Raw genomic sequence first — 17,087 nt, forward strand, 5'->3', positions numbered from 1 at the left:
ACCGCTATTACCGGAGTTTCTTATTGGTGGACGCCACAGATCAACGTACAAAAGACACAACATTCTTATCTATCTCAAACAGCTTCACAGTTCTTTCCAGCTAGGTCTCACTCAAATGCCACCAAATTGGAAATAATGATGAAAACTGGGGCACCACCGACCGCATACTGTACTACGACTTGATCGAATGTGTCTTCCGCATACTGTACTACGACTTGATCGAATGTGCACATTCTGTTACATATTAATATAACTCACTCGGAAGCTTTGAACTGTAACCATCTATTCAGTAACTATGTAGTAAGTAACTCCTAATATTAAGGCTATAAATTAATACATTGTATCTGGCACATCATATCTGCTGCACCTGTAGATTGTAGGCTACACAATGTAATGTAAATTCTCGCCATCTCTCTTCCTGTTTGTCTGTCGCTACGCTATATAGCCTAATTGTGAAAATGAAGACAGGAATATATGTAGAGCACTTGGTGAAAGTCGCTACCTCAGATGTCTGGATTTGGTTGCACACAGCACACTCTTGAGGAAGTGTCTCTTGAGTTTGGTACAGGTTCCAACTGGTCCAGGCTAGATAATATAAAAATAGTTGGCCACACTCTGCTCAATGTAACCAGAGAACTGAATAAATAACAGCCAGGCCAGGTTCATGAGGCCAAACAACTTTAGTCAGTGATTATTTAAAAAGGTATTCATTATAATCAATGACATTTTCGTTTATTACACAGTTGAAAGACTGTTATAACATATAAATATTATACACTTCCTAAAGGGAGAATATGGTGACCTGATACGGATTGTGATTGTGTAACAGCAGAGATCTGATTACAGACCTGTAGATGGCGGCAGACACACAAGAGAAATCTGACAGTGGGTCATATAGTTGGGTGTGAGGGCAAGAGCGGTGTACAGGGTTGTGGTCGTGGTCACAGCAATGGGGAATAGGTGGATCTGTCGTGTAATTTGGGCCTGTCTACGGGGCGGAAGCAGACATACAGAAGTAACCCCCACATGTACTTAGCAACCAGGTCATTGTATTGAAAAGGTCTGAACACAGTAAATGCAAACCCAATCCCAGACAGACACACCTGTTTCCATGACAATTAATGACTAGTAAGCATCACGTGTCCCCAATCCCAGTATACCAGATTGTAATATGATTAATAATAACACCAACTGACTACAGCTACAGCCTTATATTCACAGTCACTGATACTGTATGTCTATGCATGTTCATGTTTTTCGAATGAGGCTGCCTGAGACGGTCTGAATCAGTAATCTTGTCTAGCGCCTTAGGGGGCTCAGGTGAGGAACAGACAGGTGATATATAGGCTAATGTAGGAAGACATACTGCCTACCTGTAGGCTACACATTGTGTTTATGGTGTTCTGTGTGACTCATTGAGAGTGTTGTTTGTGTTTATCAGTGCAGATGCGGTAATAACCCCTGTGGTGCTGCTACTATATGCAGTGGATCAAATACAGGTCCCTCAGCTGGGACTCAGAGACTCACACCACACAGTGCTGGCAGAATATGGTGCTTTCAAGACAACTGGGAACTCAGGGGAAAAAACAAGGTCAAATCATGACATTGTCATTAGTGTGTGACTAGCTATGCCCAGCAGAAGATTTTGTTGAAACTGATTAGTTTGATTAAAATTCCTTTGAGAATCTCAAGCATTCAGAGGAATTAATATTTACATTATTGATATAAATAAATGATGTATGTTAATTTATCATGACTTTATTACAATCATAATATGAATTATTATTTAGCATTTGAAAGCTTGATAGATGATGGCCTTATCTGACATATTGGGATTTAGCTCCACCTGCTGTTGTACATGGACATGCATTCTATTCACCTAGTGTTCAATGTCATTGTGCAATTTAATAAAATATGTGCTGCTGACAAGGCTTGTTTATTAATTGTAATCAGTGAAATCCAAACAGCTCAAGGTGCTTGCCACAGTCGATGTAATTCAGTCATAAATGATTTGTTAAATATTGGACTTCTCTTGAAATTCTCTATCAAAGGATGTCTGGCCAAGTGAAATGACTCATTGTTTGGTGGTTGTCGAACCAGAGCTGTTGAGGTCAGTGGTACAGTGGGTGTGTGGGCGAGGCGCAATCAAGGCAATACAGTCCGAGATTGGCACAAGGATAGGGCACAGACTGGCACACAGAGACAATGCCATCCCTGACAGTTTCATAAACAGGCCTGTCTGCTATGGCTCTTACAGTGAGACTGCTATATTGGCTACTCAGAGTTGAGTCAGTTTGTTGAATGGGGTTAAGTAGGGTTATGCTTCCACTTGCCACTGCCATTTCTGATTAAACATGTTTTCTTATGTAGGCTACACATAACCAACCATTTAAGTGCTATTTTTCTTTAGTGGCTGGCAGGTGGAAATATTACCAACCATGTTATGTTCCAGCTGCTCTGCTTGCAGGGGTGTTGGCTAGGATCCATTGCAGCAATAAGCATGTAAAAAAAGTTTGAGTGACACAAATAAAACAAAAATCCACACATTTGTTTTTCCTTTTCACTCGTTTTGGTTTAACACTTGATAATTTGCATAATTGTATTCACTTAAATGTAATTCTGTGACGAAAGGTGACACGGTCAGGAAGTCATATGATTTAATTAGATAAGTATAATAATATAATATATAATAAATAATATATGTCAAAAGCATTGTTCTGTGACTTGGGAGTACATTACTCTTTTATAAGTAGCCTGTCCTCATATGTCAATCGCTTTTTGAAGATCTAGTTTGAGCCTTTTGCCGTTCCGTCGTCATGTAAACACGTGGGCCGAAAAAGCCATATATAGAGGTAGAAGACGCCATTGTTCGAAACTGTTCACCACTGGCAGAAGTATAAAGAAGCAACTAACATGGCGTCGACGAGCCGGTGTGTAAAACCATCTATTCTAAGCTGTGTTTTGGAATATTATGTTTTCATGTGGGGTACGGTTATTGATCAAAGGGTGGGGGGTGGCCATCAACACATAGATGTTTGTTTCTAACGCGACTCACCGTGTTTTTCATTATAGCCGCCGGAATGTCCGTACTACTTAACCTTAACTAACGTTTGCCTACCAGAAAACACTCAAATCAGTTTGACACATTGTATCGATCGTATATCATGTTAACTTGATCATGTTGCTCATGTAGAACGTCGTCCTCGCACATGCGATTGTCAATGAGCGATGTAATGTTTTTAAAGGGATGGGTGATGTCGGGCCATCACAGCTGGCTAACTCCAATTACTCTAGCTAACGTTATCTAATATATTTTTACAGTAACAATGTCAACGCATGACACCTTGACAGTGATCTAATCATTACAAGTTAAGCCATTGATAAGTTATAAGGACACTGCAAGTTTATTTGGTGGTTTTACTAGCGATTTATTCTACTGTCAGATGTTAACTAACTAGCTCAAAATAAATAGCTTGTTTTCGCTTGCCTGAACGAAGAGAAACCGAATGTTGACGTACCAGTAGGCATAAAGCCTTTGTCAAAGAACAGAAACCCAGGGGATTGGAAGAACAGTTTGTGCCAGAATTTCGGATAGATAGCTATATGGGGTATGTATCGGTTTTGGTATTAACGTTATAGAATCGAATTGGTGTCGAGGATAATTTCCAAACCGCTGGATGCCCATTTAATGGGTTCGGTGGTCCCACGTAGGACAGTTTCGAAGCGCTTTTGGCCACATCAGCATAATTTCGGTTGGAAATTCGTCTGGGTACAAGTTAACACAATCTCTGGTGGCTTCTGCACTAGCTAGGTTTGCAGTGCTTCCCAGTCCAGTTCTTGTAGATAGATATATATATATCTATATCTATCATGTGAATGTGTATGTATTTGCTTGTGAAAAGTTAAAACATTGTAACTTGTAATTTTCTTAAGTGCCTTTTGTTTTAAAGATCTTAAAGGTAGCTAGCTATTTTCCTATTATTTCCCTGATCAAGGGGAAAACTGACATGTTAAACAATTTGAGCAGAATTTGAACAAAGGCCTGTAAGATTTGTCATCATAATTTRCCAATTCAAATGTCACAGTAAACAATCGGCTTTAACTGAAGTGTAGAGTAGGTGAACTAATAACACAAACTTGACAGTAAACCAGCTTTATGGTTATAACTACAGTCACATCCAATTCTGGGGTAACTCACTAGGCAGGGTCAGAGCTTTAGGTCATTGTCGGCTGACCTCTGGGATTTCTTCTTTCCTTGCAGCGGAGATGTCCTGGCCCTTCCCAAGGTGCAGTGCCCCAACCACCCAGATGCCATGCTGGTGGAAGACTACAGAGCAGGGGACATGATCTGCCCCGAGTGTGGCCTTGTAGTGGGTGAGGACAGGCCACACACACGCACAGCTTTGTATTTCTCTTTATTACTATACTTGAGGACTTTTTTACCCTAACCCTAAKTCTAACTCAACCTAACCCCTAAGCCTAAAATAGCCTTTTTAGAAGTTAGGACCGGCCAAATGTCCTCACTTCTCTGAATTGGCCTTGGTTTACCATAGTTGTGAGGACTTCTGGTTCAGTATAGTAAAACAAGCGCACAGACACACATTACCTGTCAACAGACTGACATAAAGTCTTATGTGTAGGGATGAGAAGTATTTCCATTAGGTAAATAGCATAACTTAACATAAACCAACACTTCTATAGACACTTACTGAAAATACTAACCTCTAGTTCAGAGGGAGGGAGGCAGTGCTGTGACAGTGTTTGTGCTGGTATTATGGGACTCGAGCAGCGAGATGTCATGTCTGACCTGCCACATGGCTGGAGTACATAATAATATGTAACATGATACCATGAAATTCTAGAAATGACAACATCCTCGCAAAGATGCAATAGAATCAAATCTGTCCACACCTTCCTTAGACAGCCTTGGAAAGCCACCCTAGTTACAGCAACAGATTAAATTACAGGGCTCTATCTGAACGTAACATAGCAGGTCTCCCATAATGAGTCCCATAGGAAACACTTAGCTAATCATATGGGGGTATAGTGGGTAAGTGGGTGGATTCAGTGATGTGAAGCTAGATTGTATCCCATAGCTTTGCCATAAGCAGATGAACGTCATATTAGTACTCGATATTAGTGTGATTTATCTATGGGAGGGTTTATGGGATTAAGGTGAAAAATCTAATCCCCGACCCTGCTAGTTTCCAGGAAGAGGCAATAAACGAGAGAAAATATTGGACAAAGGAAAGTGTCTAGTTCCCGAGTGAGAATGCCATCTTGTGGCATGGTCTGGGAAGTGCAGGGTGTAATCAAATCTGTGACCGGAACAATGGAGATGAGACACATTTGGTTGATTGTGTCCTGGTTGTATCATTAGACCTCGTTACTATTCTCATTTACATAAACATGTTCAAAGTGGTGGCCTGGGTCTCACTGACCCTCAATACTGATTACTTTCTTAATAACGATTTCCTTCGTCTCCTTTTATCACAAAAGGAAGGACTCACTTGGTGAAAGCATTATACTATGATGGTAAAATCAATACAGTGGGTGCTTGATGTTCATCACTTTTACCTCCTTTATCCATAAATGTCACTGTCAGTGCTCAAGGAGACAAAATAGAGTAAAAAGGAAGAGATTTTAACATATTGGAACGTGGCCCTATGCGGTAATGTCTGGTTCCTCAGGTTGAACATATTGGAACGTGGCCCCATGCGGTAATGTATCTGGTTCCTCCTCAGGTGACAGGGTGATTGATGTGGGTTCAGAGTGGAGGACCTTCACCAATGAGAAAGCCACCCAAGACCCGTCCAGAGTGGGCGACGCCCAGAATCCACTCCTCAACGGGGGAGACTTGAGCACCATGATCAGCAAGGTAAGTACACACAAAGTTAACACTTACAGGGAAAGATGCTCTAAAACWATTTTTTTGTTTGTGGTCAGTGGCTAGATGTTGATGCCTGACAAGAGAAGGACCACATCTAAATATGGCCCGGGGAGCCAGACAAAGAAATGCAATGACAAGAAAATCTCTGCACCCCTTTTTGTGTGACATGGTCGTTATCAGGTTCCTCTGTTCTCCATAAAATAGACTTCATTGTTATAAGATTTACTGGTAGTAAATGGATTATGCTAATAAAGGGATCAGACATCGCAAATGTGTTTAATTTTAATTATAATAGCTTTTTTGTATAGTTTTATTTCTCATGATACCGTCTTGTTGTATTTGTATAATTAATTCCTTGTTATGTAGCTTGTATTTTCTGCTGCAGGGTTCCCTGTGAAAAACAAAGGTTAAATAAAGTCTTCATCGCCTCAATTGGTTCCAACCATTCTGTTGTCACCATAGGGAACAGGCGCGGCAAGTTTTGATGAGTTCGGCAACTCCAAGTACCAGAACCGGCGGACCATGAGCAGTTCAGACCGCGCCATGCTAAACGCCTTCAAAGAGATTACCACCATGGCTGACCGGATCAACCTACCAAGGAACATCATAGTGAGTCCTGTTCTCTCTTCCAATTGTTTAGCTTTGTGGAACCTAGTAGCTAGCTAACTTCTCATTTCTAACTACATAGGATTAATATATTTCCARAACTCAAGTTATTTAGCAGGTTACTCTAAATATGGGGTTTTCTCTTAAAGGTGCACTATGCATAAAAAGCTCTGCCATTTCCTGGTTGCTAAAATTCTAACAGGTCGCCTAATTTCAGTTTGTGACAAAACAAGCAATGCATAGTGTAGAGAACAAACCCGAAAGTAAAAGACACAAAAACAAAACTTGAGAACAGGAAGCATAGACATAGCGCACATAGAACAGATCTACTACTGCTTCTGATACTTGCTTTCAATGAGAATTAGATCTATAACTCCCATTTCTATGTGAATTTGCCCAAAAAGGTACAAATTGCAGCTTTAACCAAAGTATGATAATGTCTGCAGCATTTTAAGAGATTTTGCACTGACCTAAATGTTGTATTTGACCTGCAGGACCGAACAAATAACTTATTTAAGCAAGTGTACGAACAGAAGAGCCTGAAGGGGCGGGCCAACGACGCCATCGCATCAGCCTGCCTCTATATCGCCTGCAGACAAGAGGGTGTGCCTCGGACATTTAAAGGTGAGTTCTTATAAAGAGGATGTTTAGGGCCTCCCGAGTTGCGCAGCGGTACAAGGCAGCGCTGGAGGCGTCACTACAGATCCGGGTTYGATCCCGGGCTGTGTTGCAGCCGGCCGTGACCAGGAGACTCATGAGGCGGCGCACAATTGGCCCATTGTCGTCCGGATTAGGGGAGGGTTTATCCTCATGGGATGTCCTTGTCCCATCGCGCTCTAGCGTGACAACTTGTGACGGCCAGGCACATGCACACTGACTTCGGTCGCCAGCTGTACAGTGTTTCCTCCAACACATTRTTCCGGCTGGCTTCCGGGTTAAGCAGGCAGTGTGTCAAGAAGCAGTGCGGCTTGGCAGGGTCGTGTTTCGGAGGACGCATGGCTCTCGACTTTCGCCTCTTCCGAGTCCGTATGGGAGTTGCAGCGATGGGACAAGACTGTAGCTAGCAATTTGGGGAGAAAAAGGAGTAAAAAGTACAAAACAGACAAAAGAAACCTGAAAAGGATGTTTAGAGTTCATATTAGGATGAAAAAATATTTCATGCAACACCTTGGAATGAGTGTCTGTTGCTGGTTGCTACAAATTAAAACCAAGACTACATGGTTATAATAAACTCAGCAAAAAAAGAAACGGCCCTTTTTCAGAACCCTGTCTTTCAAAGATAATTTGAAACAATAAACATTGTTTCCCATGCTTGTTCAATGAACCATAAACAATTAATGAACATGCACCTGTGGAAAGGTCGTTAATTAAGACACTAACAGTAGGCAATTAAGGTCACAGTTATGAGAACTTAGGACACTAAAGAGGCCTTTCTACTGACTGAAAAACACCAAAAGAAAGATAACCAGGGTCCCTGCTCATCTGCGTGAACGTGCCTTAGGCATGCTGCAAGGAGGCATGAGGACTGCAGATGTGGCCAGGGAATTAAATTGCAATGTCCGTACTGTGAGACGCCAAAGACGGTGCTACAGGGAGACAGGACGGACAGCTGATCGTCCTCGCAGTGGCAGACCACGTGTAACAACACTTGCACAGGATCGGTACATCCGAACATCACACCTGCGGGACAGGTACAGGATGGCAACAACAACTTGCACGTGTTACACCAGAACGCACAATCCCTCCATCAGTCTCAGACTGTCCGTAATATGCTGAGAGAGGCTGGACTGAGGCTCTGTAGGCCTGTTGTAAGGCAGGTCCTCACCAGACATCACCGCAACAACGTCGCCTATGGGCACAAACCACCGTCGCTGGACCAGACAGGACTGCAAAAGTGCTCTTACTGACGAGTCGCGTTTGTCTCACCAGGGGTGATGTCGGATTCACGTTTATCGTCGAAGGAATGAGCGTTACACGAGGCCTGTACTCTGGAGCGGGGTCGATTTGGAGGTGGAGGTCCGTCATGGTCTGGGGCGGTGTCACAGCATCATCGGACTGAGCTTGTCATTGCAGTCAATCTCAACGCTGTGCGTTACAGGAAGACATCCTCCTCCCTCATGTGGTACCCTCCTGCAGGCTCACCCTGACATGACCCTCCAGCATGACAAGAATGTCAGTGTTCTTGCATGGCCAGCGAAGAGCCTGGATCTCAATCCCATTGAGCACGTCTGAGCACGAATGGGTTAGGGCCATTCCCCACAAAATGTCCGGGAACTTGCAGGTGCCTTGGTGGGAGAGTGGGTAAACATCTCACAGCAAGAACTGGCAAATCTGGTTCAGTCCATGAGGAGGAGATGCACTGCAGTACCTATATGCAGCTGGTGGCCACACCAGATCTTACTTTTGATTTTGACCCCCCCTTTTTCAGGCACATTATTCCATTTCTGTTATTCATGGCTGTGGAACTTGTTCAGTTGGTCTCAGTTGTTGAATCTTGTTATGTTGATACAAGTATTTACACATGTTAGGTTTGCTGAAAATAAATGCAGTTGACGGTGTGAGGACATTTTTTTTTTGCTGAGTTTATATTCCGGGTTGTTCGTTAGGCACCAAAGGGAAGAAAATGGACAAACAGGGAGGTAGCTACCACCTGGAATGTCCAAAAAAGAAAAGCTTATTTTCTTGCATTTTAAAATGTTCTCTGTTGCATGACTTATTAGAACGATCCTGATGGTGTATCACTAATGACTCCCTTGTCACCCATCCCTCGCAGAGATCTGTGCCGTGTCCCGTATCTCCAAGAAGGAGATTGGCCGCTGCTTCAAGCTGATCCTCAAGGCCCTGGAGACCAGCGTGGACCTCATCACCACCGGAGACTTCATGTCCCGCTTCTGCTCCAACCTGGGCCTGCCTAAGCAGGTGCAGATGGCGGCCACCTACATCGCCCGGAAGGCCGTGGAGCTGGACCTGGTGCCCGGCAGGAGCCCCATCTCTGTGGCTGCCGCYGCCATCTACATGGCCTCTCAGGCCTCTGCCGAGAAGAAGACCCAGAAAGGTGAGGTGGGGGATAGGCTTTTTCAGGTGGTCATCACTTAAAGTTCTTTATTGGCTGAATCTGAACTACACTACACAACCAGAGGTATGTGGAGACCTGCTTGTCAAACATCTCATTCCAAAATCATGGGCATTAATATACAGTTGGTCCCCTATTTGCTGTTATAACAGCCAATCTTCTGGGAAGGCTTTCCACTAGATGTCGAGACATTGCTGCGGGTAGTGGCTTACATTCAGCCACAAGTACATTTGTGAGGTTGGTCACTGATGTTGGGCGATTAGGCCTGGCTCGAAGTCAGTTCCAATTCATCCCCAAGGTGTTTGTTGGGGTTGAGGTCAGGGCTCTGCAGGCCAGTCAAGTTCTTTCACACCGATCTCGACAAATTATTTCTGTATGGACCTCGCTTTGTGCATGGGGGCGTTGTCATGCTGCAACCGGAAAGGGCCTTCCCCAAACTGTTGCCACAAGGTTAGAAGCACAKAATCATCCAGAATGTCATTGTATGCTGTAGTGTTAAGATTTCCCTTCACTGGAACTAAGGGGCCTAGCCCGAACCATGAAACACAGCCCCAGACCATTATTTMTCCACCAAACTTTATAGTTGGTACTATGCATTTGGGTAGGTAGTGTTTTCATGGCAACCACCAAATCCAGATTTGTCCCTCGGACTGCCAGATGGTGATACATGATTCATCAATCCAGGGAAGACGTTTCCACTGCTCCAATGGCGGCGAGCTTTACACCACTCCAGCCGACGCTTGGCAGTGCACATGGTGATCTTAGGCTTGTGTGTGGCTGCTCGGCCATGGAAACCCATTTCATGAAGCTCTCGAAGGAACAGTTATTGTGCTGACGTTGCTGCCAGAGGCAGTTTGGAATTCAGTAGTGAGTGTTGCAACCGAGAAGAGATGATTTTTACACGCTTCAGCACTCGGTGGTCCAGTTCTGTGAGCTTGTGTGACCTACCACTTTGTGGCTGAGCCATTGTTGCGCCTAGACTTTTCCACTTCACAATAACAGCAATTATACTTGACCGGGGCAGATCTAGCAGGGCAGAAATTTGACAAACTGACTTGTTGGAAAGGTGCCATCCTATGACGGTGCCACGTTGAAAGTCACTGAGCTCTTCAGTACAGGCCATTCTACTGCCCATGTTTGTCTATGGCGATTGCATGGCGGTGTGCTTGATTTTATACACCAGTCAGCAACGGGTGTGGCTGAAATAGCCAAATCCACTAGTTTGAAGGGGTGTCCACATACTTTTTCACAGCACTTTATACACAAGCATTTGCCCCCTTTCAAATTGTATCTACTTATGCATATTTTTGATACGTAATTATCAGATTTTCAAACAAAACTTAATATTAGATAAAGGGAACCTGAGTGAACAAATAGCACTTATATATTTCATTTTTCATAAACAAGATCAGTCTCATCGCTGTGGAGGAATGTTGGCCCACTCTTCCATGCAGAGTTAAAGCAGTTCTGCGACATTTGTGGGTTTCAAGTCCTACCACAACTCAATTGGAATTAGGACTTTGGCTAGGCCATTCTAAAACTAAAAATGTGTTGCTTTTTAGCCATTTTCATGTAGACATTATTGTGTGTTCTGGATCATTGTCTTGTTGCATGACCCAGCAGCGTTTCAGCTTCAGCTCACAGACGGATGGCCTGACTTTCTCCTGTAGAATTCTGATACAGAGCAGTATACATGGTTCCTTCTATTAAGGCAAGTTGTCCAGGTCCTGAGGCAGCAAAGCATCCCCAAACCATCACACACTACCACCACCCTGCTGACCGTTGGTATGAGGTTCTTACTGTGGAATGCAGTGGGACCCATGTTATACCTTTGAATCATCTGTCCATAGAACATTCTTCTAAGTCTGGATTATCATCCAGGTGCTTTTTGGCGAACTTGAGTCCACTTTGGATGAGATGGGTCCCATTATGTCTGGCAAAAACCAAATACTACATTAAGAACCGCAGACCGATGGTCAAAGATGGTGGTAYTGTGATGGTTTGGGGATGCTTTGCTGCCTCAGGACCTGGACGACTTGCCTTAATAGAAGGAACCATGAATTCTGCATCAGAGAATTCTACAGGAGAATGTCAGGCCATCCGTCTGTGAGCTGAAGCGCAGCTGGGTCATGCAGTGAGTTAAAGCCGTTATGCATGGAAGAGTGAGCCAAAATTCCTCCACAGTGACGTGAGAGAATGATCAACAACTACAGGAAGTGTTTGGTTGGAGTCATTCCAGCTAAAGGTGGCACAACCAGGTAGTGTAAGGGGCCAAATACTTTTTCACACAAGGGTGTTGGTTGGCTTTGTTAAAGAAATAAAAATATCTAAAACTCAGGCTCCCTTTTTATAATAGGTTTTGGTTGAAGATCTGGTAACAATCAGTATCAAAAATATAGAATCATTAAGGGGGCAAATACTTTTTCACGGCACTGTATAGTGTATATTTGTGTTTGTAAGCTTTACAATCTGCTTCAGTACATTTCAGGCATGAATAACAGTGTGACAATCATAAAGGTTCAGGAACTCGTATTTCTGATAGTTCTGAGAACAAGTGCAGCACCAATGTTCTGAAGACTCTTAAAGCAGCAGTAGTCATTTCTTCAAATCCTTCCACAGAGATTGGAGACATCGCCGGTGTGGCGGATGTCACAATCAGACAGTCGTACAGACTCATCTACCCCCGCGCTGCCGACCTCTTTCCCCCGGACTTCAAATTCGACACCCCCGTGGACAAACTGCCCCAGCTGTGATGGCCTGCTCGTCCCAACAACACATTCTTCTCTACTGGGTTCTTTTTGTATTGAATTTCTATKATTTTTTTTCTCTCCTCTGTTCCCTTGTTAATTAAGCCTTTGAGCCTTTGTCAAGGCACTTTTTTTGCAGGAATACAGACAAGTACAGGACACACATTCCATTGCTATAAGAATTAGATTGCAAACTGTACAGTATTTCATTTGAGTGTGTATATATACTGTATATATGTCCAAGTGAGAATGTAATTGGTGCTTGCAATATTAGGCTGGTTTTATACTGTATACACCTACTTTTGTAGGAAATTAGCAGGTTACATTTTGTTAGCTTATTGGCAATATATTAAAGTAAATTTAAATGCTTTTCTGAAAAGCATATTGTACACCTCATGCATTGAATAACATTAAACTTTGTATGGAATGTGTTTGCTGAGTGTGACTAATACTGCTTTTTATTTTATCCTTTGAAGTGTTCATTTTTCTGTATTAATACACTTGAGTTCCACTTGGGAGTACATTGATCAGTAAGTCTTTGCCCTTTACGGACAGCCACACAAGTTATAGCTAGTCTCATCCCTCCCGCCGGGTGTACAGTTGTGGGCCTGGTATAGCAATAGAAGCATGAATTCAACACCATTGCTTTTGTTTTGAAAATCTGCTATTTCTAATGGTCAAGTCATTACATGAAGTAAACTCAGCAAAAAAGAAACGTCTTTTGACTGTCAACTGTGTTTATTTTCAGCAAACTTAACACATGTGAACATAAGATTCAACAACAGACAAACTGAACAAGTTCCACAGACATGTGACTAACATAAATGGAATGTGTCCCTGAACAAAAGGGGGGGGGGGTCAAAAGTAACAGTATCTGGTGTGGCCACCAGCTGCATTAAGTACTGCAGTGCATTTCCTCCTCAGGAAACTGCACCAGATTTGACAGTTCTTGCTGTGAGATGTTATTCCACCAAGGCACCTGCATTTCCCGGACATTTCTGGGGGGGAATGGCCCAAGCCCTCACCCAACAGGTCCCAGACGTGTTCAGTGGGATTGAAATCCGGGCTCTTCGCTGGCCATGGCAAAACACTGACATTCCTGTCTTGCAGGAAATCACTCACAGAACGAGCAGTATGGCTGGTGGCATTGTCATGCTGGAGGGTCATTTCAGGATGAGCCTGCAGGAAGGGTACCACATGAGGAAGGAGGATGTCTTCCCTGTAACGCACAGCGTTGAGATTGCCTGCAATGACAAGCTCAGTCCGATGATGCTGTGACAGACCATGACGGACCCTCCACCTCCAAATTGATCCCGCTCCAGAGTACAGGCCTCGGTGTAACGCTTATTCCTTCGACGATAAAGGCGAATACGACCATCACCCCTGGTGAGACAAAACCGCGACTCGACAGTGAAGAACACTTTTTGCCAGTCCTGTCTGGTCCAGCGACGGTGGGTTTGTGCCCATAAGCGACGTTGTTGCCGGTGAGAACAGGCCTACAAGCCCTCAGTCCAGCCTCTCTCAGCCTATTGCAGACAGTCTGAGCACTGATGGAGGGATTGTGCATTCCTGGTGTAACTCGGGCAGTTGTTGCCATTCTGTAACTGTCCCGCAGGTGTGATGTTCAGATGTACCAATCCTGTGCAKGTGTTACACGTGGTCTGCCACTGCGAGGATGAGCACTGTTTTAGGCGTCCCACAGTACAGACATTGCCATTTATTGCCCTGGCCTCATCTGCAGTCATGACCCTGGGCATCGTTCTTCTGGTGTTTTTCAGAGTCAGTAGAAAGGCCTCTTTAGTRTCCTAAGTTTTCATAACTGTGACCTTAACTGTCTACCGTCTGCACGACCATTCCACAGGTGCATGTTCATTGAGCAAGCATGGGAAACCGTGTTTAAGCCCTTTACAATGAAGATCTGTGAAGTAATTTGGATTTTTACAAATTATCTTTGAAAGACAGGGTTCTGAAAAAGGGACGTTTATTTTTTTGCTGAGTTTATTTGCAAAGTTGAACATGACAAAGTTATACTGTAGCTTAACAAGGGGAACTTGTGCTCAATGCTTCACCTGGATTAAAGGTAAATTAGTCTCTTTACTATTCTTCCAGAGGTTTTGATCCTTCTACGCGAGATCATGTTTTAGTTATCCACTTACCTCAAAGCCGGGTCACTCCTTGTTATTTCTTCAAAGTGCTCCAGCTTGGTCTGACTTCAATAAGATGCACCCATGGGTCATGGATGAACAGTGGACTGCTGTAGTATGTTCATGGACAGTTCTATAGGGCGTGTTGCTCTTCACACCATGGAAGAGATTCTCAGAKCAAAGAGACCAAGACATAGCATGGSCTTGAAAGTGATGTGCTCATGCCAATAGAATACAATATGCAAAGGTAGCACAACTATTAAAAACATTTAATTTGTGCATTCATGATAGGCGACAAACCCCAACAGCAAAATGCTTCTTTACACCAGGGCCAACAGGGTCTTGTAACTTCAATGTGGTGTACCATTCAAAAAAGCTTGTCTGTTTTTGCAACACGCTCAAACCCATTTAAGCACTGGGAGAAATAACTTTGTACAATCTATTTTCATAATTACACTAAACATAGATCATAAAAAAATATCTATTGATAGTGCTATAAACTTAATTGTGTGTACATACATATATGCCCTCCCTGTAGTGATTCATTTACATAGTCTGCACAAACTGGCACTAAGTTTAAGCTCCAGAGTTTAGTTTCCCCTGGGTAAAGATCTAGGGCCAGCTTCCCCAATCCTCCTAACCTGGAGGCAACTTCACCCTACACATAGGTTGATGTCAGTTTGATCATACATCCATTACTGTTTCCATAGTCCCACTGTCAGGACTGAATGAATGAGTTTTGGTAATCAGCTGTATCAGTCACTTCAGATCCATCATTTGACCAACTCCAATCATTGCAGGCTGTGACGTCTTCTGGTATCTTCAGTTAAAAGAATTGAGGTATCGAGGTTGGAATCAATTCTATTTCAAATCAGTTAATTCAGGTAGCGAATGCAAATCAGTTAATTCAGGTAGCGAATGGAAGTTCAACAGAATTCATACATTTTCTGCATCGAATTGAATTATAATGGAACTGACCCACTGTTAGAAATGCTAGAGTAATCGATTCTATCCACAAGAGCACAACATTGCTAGCTGAATGCATTGTTATCACCCAATAACTAAATCTGGGGCTGTATAGCTCAGAGTACGAGTGCTGATCTAGGATCAGGTTCCCCTGTTCATGTAATCCTTTTCATTGTGATCTAAAAGGCATAACTGATCCTAAATCAGCACTTCTACTCTGAGACACTTGCTTAATGGTGCTAGGAACCCACCAGAGGGAGCCATGTCGGATAAGTGTCCATATTGTGTGCACCTTACAAATGATGACTTTTAAAGCGGCAGTCRCCTTTGATGTCTCTAGAACTCTGTTGTGCTGCTTAATTATTTTCCCTCCAACATCCTTATAGCATTACATAGTGAAACACATCCCTGTATGCTAGTAAATGAGGGATAGTTGCAGTACCATGAGGGCTAACACTGGATGCACTGCTTTGTCTAATGATCATGTTTAAAAATTAAAAAAATCTGCACTATTTTTTGAGAGTGAGCCAGCTCTTAGCTTTGCTAGCAGAAACAGGAAGGCATTCTTTAAAAACGGTGGGAGGGTTCTCCCTGCATTGTTGCRAAGGGCCCGTAACTAGGCCCGTAACTAAGCATTTCACTGTTAGTCCACACTGGTTGTTTACGAAGCATGTGACAAATAAGTGTGTGGGTGGGGGAGATGACAAGGATCAGCTAAAAGGGAGCCCTTACTTTGGCTTTCAAGTCAAAAGGCAGTAGTAGTCAAGATGTGTTGTTTTTAACCTCACGTGACAGTTCAGTGATTATTGCTTAAAACACTCATAATACAATATGGCAGACCTTAGAGAAAAGTCATTTAGTTATGGCTTGAGAAATGACTCGTTAATACGGATGAATAATATTCTGTACATGATAAAAAATAAAAGACTGACTATGAATAACATGATGTTGCCGGCGTTTCCTTTGACATAGTTCATATGAAAACCTTCTCAGTGGTCAGACAATAGACAACATGCGCTGGAGGCCTCCTTCTCCGTCTTCTCTCAAAATTCTCAGAAGAAAAGCAAAATGTAATCTCTCTCTCTGTTAAAGAAAGTTCTTCATTTTGTTAAAAAATAAACAAGGGTGTTCAGTTGTGGAGTCGGGGGGGGGGGTCTTTCAATGGCACAGAGTGCGCCCGAAGGCTGGAAGAGCGATGTTTTCCCTTCCCTCAACGTTTGTTTGGGAAAAAGGCTTTTTTCCAAATGTGAGCTACAGTCAGTCAGCGCTGTGTTGTTTGGTTCACAGTGTGTGTTTGTTCAACGTGTTAGGAGGAGGGAGAAGGGGGGGCTAACACCAGTCTGCGATGTAGTCAAAGTCTGAGAACATGTCCTGCTCATTCTTGCTGAGCGCCCTGGGTTCTCTGGGCGGGGTTAGGATGGGCGCTTCTGAGGTAAATTCGTTGTCGAAGTTGCTGACGTCGTTGGAGTCCTGGATGGTCGGCACAAACGGAGGCTTCACCTTCTTGGACAGTAGTCCGTTCCAATCCATATTCTGGGGGGTGAAAGGAAGGAGAAAATTGATGAAAGAGTGAACTTATGTCAACTATCAGGACAGACATGTATTGAATCGTCTACCTTTGAGAAAAAAAGCTAATGACAACCAAGATAAGTAGACAAGTC

The 17,087-nt window shown here is 43.3% G+C and overlaps 2 protein-coding genes and 1 long non-coding RNA gene across 3 annotated transcripts in view; 2 read left to right on the top strand and 1 right to left on the bottom strand.

Annotated features, from left to right (window-relative positions):
• The first annotated feature begins 78 nt into the window (after positions 1–78).
• On the top strand, positions 79–1,929 carry LOC111979239 (uncharacterized). The gene is made up of 2 exons (XR_002879291.2): positions 79–300; positions 1,442–1,929. It is a non-coding gene; the product is annotated as an uncharacterized lncRNA (long non-coding RNA).
• An 891-nt stretch (positions 1,930–2,820) lies between these two features.
• On the top strand, positions 2,821–12,747 carry gtf2b (general transcription factor IIB). Its single transcript, XM_024010033.2, has 7 exons — positions 2,821–2,930; positions 4,262–4,374; positions 5,745–5,878; positions 6,353–6,499; positions 6,991–7,120; positions 9,270–9,551; positions 12,189–12,747. Exons 1-7 carry the CDS (start codon positions 2,914–2,916, stop codon positions 12,320–12,322), a joined length of 957 nt encoding a protein of 318 aa, XP_023865801.1. The 5' UTR covers positions 2,821–2,913; the 3' UTR covers positions 12,323–12,747.
• Positions 12,748–14,424: 1,677 nt separating this feature from the next.
• Positions 14,425–17,087, bottom strand: part of pkn2a (protein kinase N2a) — a 41,580-nt gene continuing 38,917 nt past the window's right edge. Inside the window, exon 22 of the mRNA XM_024009574.2 lies at positions 14,425–16,959. Coding sequence (XP_023865342.1) covers positions 16,756–16,959 — 204 coding nt within the window. The 3' untranslated portion in view covers positions 14,425–16,755. The remainder of the gene's footprint in view (positions 16,960–17,087) is intronic.

The sequence above is a fragment of the Salvelinus sp. IW2-2015 genome, linkage group LG19, assembly GCF_002910315.2.
Source record: "Salvelinus sp. IW2-2015 linkage group LG19, ASM291031v2, whole genome shotgun sequence".
In the NCBI taxonomy this organism is placed as follows: domain Eukaryota; kingdom Metazoa; phylum Chordata; class Actinopteri; order Salmoniformes; family Salmonidae; genus Salvelinus; species Salvelinus sp. IW2-2015.